Below are 9,201 nucleotides of genomic sequence, written 5' to 3'. Positions count from 1 at the left end.
AAAAAAGATTACATATGATTCTATTTATATGGAATTCTTGAAAAGCCAAATCTCACATGAAAGAATTTTTGTGCTGACTCACCTGTTCAATCTAATTTTGGAGCTAACACAACTCTACGTATGTTAAAATTTACAAAACTATTAAGTCAATTTTACTGTATGTTTATTCAAAATATAATTTTTTAAAATGTCAAAACGAGAAGTCAATTAAAAGAAAAAAGCCTCTTCCCCAACAATTCATTTCTAAAGTTATTAGATAACATGAACAAGACAGGCATCTTGACAAACGGTGTGGCTGGGCTACAGTGGCTCACAGTGGGGTGTTAGGGTTCAAGACAGGTGAGAAGGATATTCCTGCTTGGCAGAGGGCGTTGGAGCCTGAAGACAGTGACGAAGGCATTCATGTAGGGGGATGGCCTCGAACAGGGAACTAAATTTATTAAGGATAATAGGAATAAGGTTTCTTACTGTTGTTGAAAAGAGTTATAAATATAGAAAGGGAGAAAACAAAAATGAATCTCATGAGATTAAAAATGGAATTTTATGTGCAAATGCATGGTTTTTGATGTATATATAAAAATATAAATGTAAATGTATGCATTATATACACACATTATCAGGAATTGCTCACTAGCATACAGATCTTGACTTCTAAAAAAAATATTTTTCACTAAAGAGAACCAGAACTCCTTGGAAAAATGGCTGATTCTTGGACTAGGGCAGAAAAAGCATAATAAGCCTGGTATATCGTGTGCCAGAGAGTAAGAAATTGCTCAAATAATGATGCAGACATGTCAAAAGGATATAGAAGCCACCTAGAATGGTCTTCTACTGGCCAAACCTAGAAAATTTTTGAGCACCAAAGTAATGGGAATAATTGATTTAACCCAACAAATAAAGTAGAAAATCATGAGTCTATAAAGACATAAAATGAAAATTTGATGAGAAACAAGGCAGTACTTTGAAACCACCTTCCACAAAATAAACCTAAAGAGTGCCTTTACAATGGAGAAGACTGGCAGACACCACTTAATCAGTGATCTAAAGTAAATACCATCAACAAAAGGACAAAATGAAATTATTAACTCATGACCGGATGGAATAAGAAGCATCTTGTTTAACATTCTTGCCAAAGATAAATAACCTGAATCTAATCATGAAGAAACATCAGACAAAACTCAAAATGAGGGATGTACAAAACTAGCCTGTAATCTTCAGAAGTGCCAAGGGTTTTGTCAGGAAAAAATAAAGACTTGTTCTAAAGACATGTGACATCTACAGGAAAGGCACAATTCTCATTGGACCCTTTACTGTAAAAGACATTATTTGGACAATCAATTAAATCTGAATGGAATAAGGGTCTGAGGATTAGACGGCCAAAATGTGTCAATGCTTATTTCCTGGTTTTAATGGTTGCACTGTAGTCATGTAAGAGCATGTCCTTTCAAAGAAATACACACTAAGGTACTCAGATGAGATGGGGCATCATGCCATAAACTTACATACAAACGGTTCAGGAAAAAAAATTCTGTGTACTTTACTTGTAACTTCTCTATATATCGGACATTGTTTACAATATATATATTTTTTTAATTAGAAAGGATGTGAAAAAGATGAAGTAAAATTTCTTACCTATATGTCTGGATCACTGAAGATCAAAATGACTGTTCTTTACTTATAATCACTGACCATAATTTGTTTTCTGTCACTAATGATGGAACTCACCCAATAACCACATTCACCTCACCAAATCTCTTTTGTATTAAATCCATTACTACTGTTAGGTTTTTAATTATTTTTCAATTTTTTGACATAAAGTCATCTCTCAAGAAATAATATACTAATTCAGAAATTTTAATTAACTCAAAATTAACTTACTCAGAATGTATTTGTGGATTGTTTTTTTCCTTTCTTAAAAAATTTTTTCAGTAATATAATTTCTGTGTGTGAACTAGTATACTTGGACAAAGGGGTACACAATTCCTATTTAGAAAAGTTTATTGAACATTATTCCTGCATCACACTTATTGGGAAAAAAAAAAAAACTTCATTTTCCCTGAAGGCACCCCGTCAGTCACATGATTTATACCCTAATATTTTTTTCTGTATTAAAAATACAGGTTAAATATGAAATTAGTAAAATGCAGCATATAAAACTTCATGCTGAGCAAAAACAAGTTCAATTAAGTTACCATATATCAATAGAATAATCCCCACAGTATTTAAGATGTGTCCTATGTAAAACATATTTGAATGCAATTTTTAGAACCATAATTAAATATATTTTGCAATCTGTTAACTGTCGGCATCCACATTTTTCCTCCACCACATAATCTGTTCTTTTGACCAAGCTGGCAACATCCACTAGGATCCATAGCATGCAGCAAAAAAAGAGGTTATTTCTCAAGATTTGAGAAATCTGGTCCACCTTTAGTATAGTTTCCTGAGATTTCTGCTCCACTGAAGTCAAAACCAGGATTCTAAAAGATATACAAAAAATTTTTGATAAAATGTAAGGAAATATATAAGTAACTCAAAAAGAAAATGGTAATATGAAAATGGCAAGTGACACAAAAAGAACTCGAAATGGCCAATAAACACATAAAAAGATACCAAACATCACTGTTCACCAAAATGGAACTTAAAACTATGAAGTATTTTCCAATTTTCAGACTAACAAATATTTAGATCACTGTGTGTACTATAATGTGCACAAGTCTATGGGCAAAGGCATATTTTAATATCAATAGCTAGTGATTAAAATCACTAGCATTTTTGAGACCTTATGTCAGACTGGGTTCTAAAAGCTCTACATGTAATAGTATATTAAATTTTCATAACAATCCTATGAAGTAAGCACTACCTCAAGGTCTTAGTTTTTCTGAAGGGCATTTCATTTATTGAGTTCCTACTGTTTAGAAGACATCATTAGAGGCATGTAGAATTCAAGATTGAGCAAAGATCTCAACTTTGGTGAAGCTTACATTCTATCAGGAGCTCACTCAGGATAAACCATTAAATTATCTTCTGCAAGAATCAGCAAACTTTTTTGTGAAGAGCCAAATAGTAAATTTTTTAGGATTTGAAGACCATATAGTCTCTACCATAACTATTCAATTCTGCTGTTGCTATATGAAAGACAACACACAAACAAATGAGCATAACTGTGTTAAAGTAGATAGAACTTTACTTCAAAAACAGGCAGTGGGCTGGATTTGGCCCATGGGCCATAGTTTGACCCATGGCCCCTTACCCAGTGTATTAAAAGTTGGTAGCTAATATGTTAAAAGTTGGCTAAGTTCGAAAGAAAAAAGAGCAAAGTAGGGCAAAATAAGGGAAATGAAGACAGTACAGTATTTAAACAGGATGATCAAAGTTCAAAGAATGCTCATTGAGCAATGACTTGAAAACAGTGAAGAAATTAGCCAAGCTCTGGGAAAAGAGTATTGCAGTCAAGGACAGAAAAGGACTGGCCTGACATGTTTAAGAAATGGCAAAAAGGCCTCTATGGCTAGAGCAGAATGACTGACGGAGATAAGACAGGAGGTCAGAGAGACCATGAAAGACCAGATCAGATAGAGCCTTATAAAAAACCTTGTCTTTTACCACAGTGAAGGAGTTCTAAGAAGAGAAATGATGTAATCTGACTTGTGTCTTAGAAGACTGTGCTAACTGCTATTTTGAAAAGACAACGGTAGAAGTGAAGAAAAGAATTACAGGTAATCTAGACAAGATGTTAGAGGTAGTCATCAGAGTGGTAGCGGAGTTGGTGTTAAATGGCAAAATTCTAAATATATGTGGAAGGTAGTACCAGAAAGGCTTCCTGACAAAATGGATAGGGTGAGACAGACAGACAGGAAAGAAGGATGATTCCCCAACTTCTTTTTGGTCTGAACAACTAGTTTCCTTCAACTGAGATAAGGTGAGAGGTAGAACAAATAGGGAGGGATGTTAGGGAGTTTATGTTGGACATGCTAAGTTTAATATGTCTGTTAGCCAAGTGGAGATATTAAAAAGGCGGCTAGACAGGTGAGTCCAAAATATAGAAGAAAAGTCTAGGCTAGAGATATACATTTGGGAGTCATCACATAGATTGAAATTATCCATCAAAACTTTAACAGTGTTTTGATCCAGTAATTCTTCTCCTCGATATCTATTTTAAAGAAATGTCTGAATAGTTTCACAGAGATGAAAGCACAAACTTTGGTTTAAATAGTAGACACAAATGGAGAAATCTAAATCTTATCAAAGAAGAATAGCTAAATTATTAAAATACATTCAAACTAGAAAACACCCCAAAGAAGCTAAAATAAGTGAGTTTTATCTATAGGTTTTAGTAGAGAAAGAGACCCAAGACATATTATTTAAAAAGTAACGTGAACAATACACAGTGTGATTCTTCATTTATGCTAAAAACAAAACAAGCCAATATGCTGATGAGACAGAGGCATGGAACGCAGAGATGTTGATGAAAGGGCCTTTCACTTTTTTACACTATGTAAATCTATATTGATTGAATTTTTATGAGTTTATTCATACATTACTGATGTACATTAAATAAATTTAAACTTAGAAATCGTTATAGTACAAATTCTTCTCAAGAAAATTAAAAAAAGAATCAAATCTACACATAGAATGGCCATTTTTCTAACCATTTAGCTTAAAAAAAGTCCTCTACAGAATTTTTATAATTTTTTATAACCACATTTGAGTTTTAATTTCAAATGATTATTATTCTATAATTTTAAGATGTTTAGCTACATATAGTCATACACTTATCTGACTTACTTCTTTTTGGAATCTTTCTAATGTAAGTTTTCTCTGCATTTGGTCTTGCACCCAAGGATCAGCTGCATATTCAGATTCTAGAAGAGAAGTCCAACAATTTGCTGCATCTCTCTTTGTCTTTGTAAGAACAATACGAACCATTTTTCTGTCCTCTAAACAAACAACAATCACAAAGAAATTAGAGTTCATCATTAAATTTTATATTTTCAAAAACCAGTAGGTAATTTTGACATATAATTGTTTTCAAAACATTTCTATTACTCTATGCAAGTCTATATTGATTGAATTTTTCCAAAGCTGCAAAGACAAAGGACCTACTACAGCAGGGAAAAGGTCTAAGACAAAATTATTTTTTTAAAAGATTCTAAGATTTACAATAGATTACCCTTACCCAAAGTCCACGTTCCCTCATCAGCTATTGTAGAATCAAAGAGTTTTCCCTGAAAAACAAACATATACGTTACTAAAAATACAGAAATTTCATTAATTTTTATACAGCTTTTATGATTTAAGACTTACTTAATTTCTATCCAACCCACATATGATTGTCTAATTTGGTTAGAATAGGGAGATACAATTTTATAGCATTTCAACACATTTATAGGTGCTCAACCCCAAGTTTCCTCCTAGTGAGTAAAAAGGAACCTCAATTACAATGCCTAGAATGTTTTTATGAGAAAGAACACATGGCTCTCTAAAGAAAGATCGGAGCTCCTTCATTTTTAGAAGATGAAGAAATACTACTGATCACTGATGAGCCAAATATAAAATTTAATATCTGAAATGCTTTATCAATTAAAATGAATTACAAAAGCTCTCCTGATAAAATTAAGAAAAAATGTCTTTTAAAATAAACTTTAAAAAACTTTTAATCTATTTGTTGGGTGATTTGGCATTAAAAAAAAAGAATTAAGCACATACTGTAGACCTGATGTCAGATTAGCTGTGCATGATTATTCAGAAACTTGTTTTAAGAAGTAAATGAAATGTAAGTTTAAAAGAGAATGCATCTGCTCAAATCCATTTTGATTTGTTGTTACTTGTCAAATTTAAGTTTTATGAAATGAAATGAAAATGTCACATAAAAAAAGGAAACCCATTTTTTTCATGTCAATATTTGTGGGGGGCGGGGGGCAAATCTTACTGGTCTAAATGTACACCCAAACTCTTAGATTTAAGAGTTTCTGCTAAATTCCCAAGTTATTGGAATTATTAAAGTAAATTTGAATTGTAAGTGTGAACTACTATTCAGGCAACTGTGAATTGCACATCTATTCAGAAAGGTCATTAACACCCAAGTTGAAATAAATCAATGTCTTTCATATGAATCTTTCTTTTCTCTAAGGCACTCAAAGCACTCCTATATAAAATAATAATAGCTAATTACATACGCTTATTACATACCAGGCACTACTCTAAATTCTTCATTTACACGGATACCATGTTATGCTCAAAACGATCCTAAAAGGATACTATAATTACTGCACTTTTTGGATGAAAGCTTAGAGACACTGAATAATCTCTTGCCCAAAGTTACAAAACTAGAAAAATGGGAGAGCCAGGTATTCCACCAAGCAGTTCCCTTCACCACTACACTACACTGCCATCAAACATCTTGGGCATCTAATCTAAGAAAGGAATTTAACTTCAACTTTAACTATAACGTTTAACAAAATGAATCCCAGATCCAAAAAGCATTGGTGAGAATAAAAGGGGTATTATTTTTCTCACACACTTCTTTACTAATCTACTTAACCGCACCAGAAACATGCAGACTTTTTCTAATATTTAGATCTCGCTGTGTCCAACAATCACATGGCATCATTCATGAATCCTCATCCCAATGTCTTTATTCTTTATTTTCTCCTTTACTTTCTTATAACTGCCTAAATATCTTTCATTTTAGTGGTATTACGCCTCCCTACAAGAACATAACCTCTCTGAGTGCCGGACCCTTATCCGTCTCATTCTCCGCTATTCTCCCAGCACTTAGTGCAGAGCCTGGAAGAAAGTATCCGTAAGATAAATATGTCTCTTTGACGATCTAGTTAAGTTGTTCTCAGCTGGAGACCGCAGAGGAACAAAAGCAGCTTCATTCGTTTTAGAAATAAAGCCAGGAAAATGGGCTCGAATTTCCACGTTAATTCAGGACTGGCTCCGTTCAGACCAAAACCAGGCCAATTTTATGGCTCTTTCGGCCAGCCAGAAAAGTCAAACGGCCATCCAACAAACTGTCTTTCTACGGAAACCATGATCCTTAGGACTCGAAGATTTAGGGAGATAAGGAGAAACTGAGCACCCGCCCCGATCGGCCGCTACCTTGAGGATTTCGCGGCCACCCACCGCCAGCGCCACATGCCGGCTCTGCAGGCCGCACTGGATATCCTGGGCGCGAGTGCCTGGCGGCACCTGAACTTCAATGAACACCTCCTCCAAAGTCTGGTACCACTGGCCCCACGGCGTCCCGCACGGAACTACCCCACTGCGCTCCTCGAACGGGGCCGACATACTGCCGGAGCCTGCCGTGGCAGCCGCCCGTAGCAAGCTGAGCTCAAGCCCCGAAGCGCCACATCAGGCCCCGCCCCAGCCCCAGCCCCAGCCCCGCCCCTTGGGTCACTGCCCATGCGCAGGGGTGCAAGCGGCTGTCTCAGCGTGATTTTGCTTTTTCCAACGGCCATTTAGGACACCGGCAAGACCCAAGCTGAGAAAACCGAAATCCAGAAAAGGTTACATCCAAGGAATGGTGGGATAGGGTTGGAACCCGTGAGGCTGGAACTCATTGCACCATCACCTATATGATGCCACAGACGGACTTAAAAACTTAGCTATGAAGTGCGTTTGCGCAAATGCTGCTAGCGCGTAGGTTACAGTTGAGTAACGCCAGAAGTGATTGGGTACAGAGGGTGAGGGAGGAGACAGTAAAAGTCTCCTATTGGCTGATTGCCCAAACTCACAGGCCACCTAATTGGACACAGTGAGAGCTGAGTGCGCATGCTCTTTGCGGGTTCCTTGCCAGGATTGGTGTGCCCAGGGTTTTGGTTTTCCCATTGGCTAACGTCAGTGTGGAGGGGAATGAGCAGGAGATTTGAATTTGAAGCTAGTAGGCTAAAATTCGCACCAGGAAGTTTCCGAAGAACGCTAGCGACCTTCGGTTTGCGGAGTTGGTCGTCAGCATGTCTTTTCCTAAGGCGCCCCTGAAAAGATTCAATGACCCTTCTGGTGCGTATGGGGAAAGGAACTGGGGGACGGGAGTTGCTCTTAACGTCCCTTGCCCTCTTGGTTCTCTTTATCAAAGGCAAATAGGCAAATTTAGGGCTGTTATGGGGTTTGTTCATTTGAATCTTTTTTTTTCTGAAATAAATACTAAGCATTTACTACATGACAAGCACTATTTAGGATGGTAACGATACAGTAGTGAGCAAAGCAAAGTCCTTGTCCCACGGAGCTTAAGTTCAGTTGAAGAATACAGCCAATAAACAATTACTGCAGTGTAGAAACTAAAGCAGAGAGAAGGAATGGGAATGAGGAAGCATTGATAGCTAGTTTAATGATCAAGTACGGAATACCTCATTGATAAAAAGCATTTGACCATTGTTTTCTGTCTGTACTTGTGGATTTATTTTTGGATGTTTCGGGCAAAAGAGAATTCGGAAGATTAGCAAAGGCAGTTAATGGGTGTAAAATTATGGCAGTAGCACTTATTGAAAACACTGTAAAGTAGTGACAGCTGATGTTGACGGTCCTACAGATACCATAGCACATCTTTACATAGGTTATTAGGTCTTTTTAAATTCCTCAACATCCCCGAGAGGTAATCCCATTATTCATTATTTCATTCATTATTTTATTGGTAAAAAGACTGAGACTTAGATTTCCTCAGTGTCACACAACCAAACTGGCAAAGCTGGGGCGTGAAACCAGGCCTCCATGAATTCATCCCGTGCTCTTAACTATTGCAGTGCATGAGCACAATAATTGGGAACCCTTGGATGTGGTTGGTAAGGCACTCATCATTTAGTAGATGCCGTGTGCAGGGACTGTGCTAAAGTTTTTCCTACTAGTTCTGGTTTATTTTTTCCAAGTCAAATAAAGAAGGTACTGATATTGTCCTTATTTTGCAGAAGAGGAAGCTAAGGGATTTTGTAACTGTATTAAGCAGCTGGTAAGTGGTAGAGCTGAACACAAAGCCCATGTTTTGTTGATTATAATATGCACTATTTAATGATCACTCATTACATGTTTAATTCCTGTCAGACAACATGCAAATGGAAATGCGAACCCCCTCTACTCACAAAGAAAGCCAAGTGAGAAATTGGATCAGCACAGGCTTATTTTCCTAATTAAAAAATTCTAGAACCACATTATTTTATTATTTTCCAGATATTCAGAACCTACTCCTAAGTTCTGCCAGCA

The 9,201-nt window shown here is 36.3% G+C and overlaps 2 protein-coding genes across 3 annotated transcripts in view; one reads left to right on the top strand and one right to left on the bottom strand.

Moving 5' to 3' along the window:
* Window positions 1–1,975: 1,975 nt before the first annotated feature.
* NUDCD2 (NudC domain containing 2) lies at window positions 1,976–7,378 on the bottom strand. 2 transcript variants are annotated; one of them, XM_011356698.2, is made up of 4 exons: window positions 7,108–7,378; window positions 5,180–5,228; window positions 4,789–4,940; window positions 1,976–2,480 (listed from the first exon to the last, which is right to left on the bottom strand). In XM_011356698.2, exons 1-4 carry the CDS (start codon window positions 7,294–7,296, stop codon window positions 2,397–2,399), a joined length of 474 nt encoding a protein of 157 aa, XP_011355000.1. In that variant the 5' UTR covers window positions 7,297–7,378; the 3' UTR covers window positions 1,976–2,396. The 2 variants fall into 2 exon arrangements, with proteins under 2 accessions (XP_011355000.1, XP_011355001.1); XM_011356699.2 differs by having other exon boundaries at window positions 4,789–4,865.
* A 448-nt stretch (window positions 7,379–7,826) lies between these two features.
* Window positions 7,827–9,201, top strand: part of HMMR (hyaluronan mediated motility receptor) — a 33,112-nt gene continuing 31,737 nt past the window's right edge. Inside the window, exon 1 of the mRNA XM_023528648.1 lies at window positions 7,827–8,007. Within this exon, the coding sequence (XP_023384416.1) occupies window positions 7,962–8,007 (46 nt within the window). The 5' untranslated portion in view covers window positions 7,827–7,961. The remainder of the gene's footprint in view (window positions 8,008–9,201) is intronic.

This window comes from Pteropus vampyrus, unplaced genomic scaffold (assembly GCF_000151845.1).
Source record: "Pteropus vampyrus isolate Shadow unplaced genomic scaffold, Pvam_2.0 Scaffold30, whole genome shotgun sequence".
NCBI classification, from domain to species: domain Eukaryota; kingdom Metazoa; phylum Chordata; class Mammalia; order Chiroptera; family Pteropodidae; genus Pteropus; species Pteropus vampyrus.
The sequence above is the reverse complement of the archived record's forward strand: the minus strand, read 5'-3'. Positions and strand labels throughout refer to the sequence as shown.

Coding starts and splice junctions, on each gene's coding strand:
- NUDCD2 (XM_011356698.2), bottom strand. CDS start 7,296: ATGTCGGCCCCGTTCGAGGAGCGCAGTGGGGTAGTTCCGTGCGGGACG. Junction 4,941..5,179: donor TGAGGGAACGTGGACTTTGG/GTAAGGGTAATC, acceptor TTGTTTGTTTAG/AGGACAGAAAAATGGTTCGT. Junction 2,481..4,788: donor TAGAAAGATTCCAAAAAGAA/GTAAGTCAGATA, acceptor TATATCTTTTAG/AATCCTGGTTTTGACTTCAG.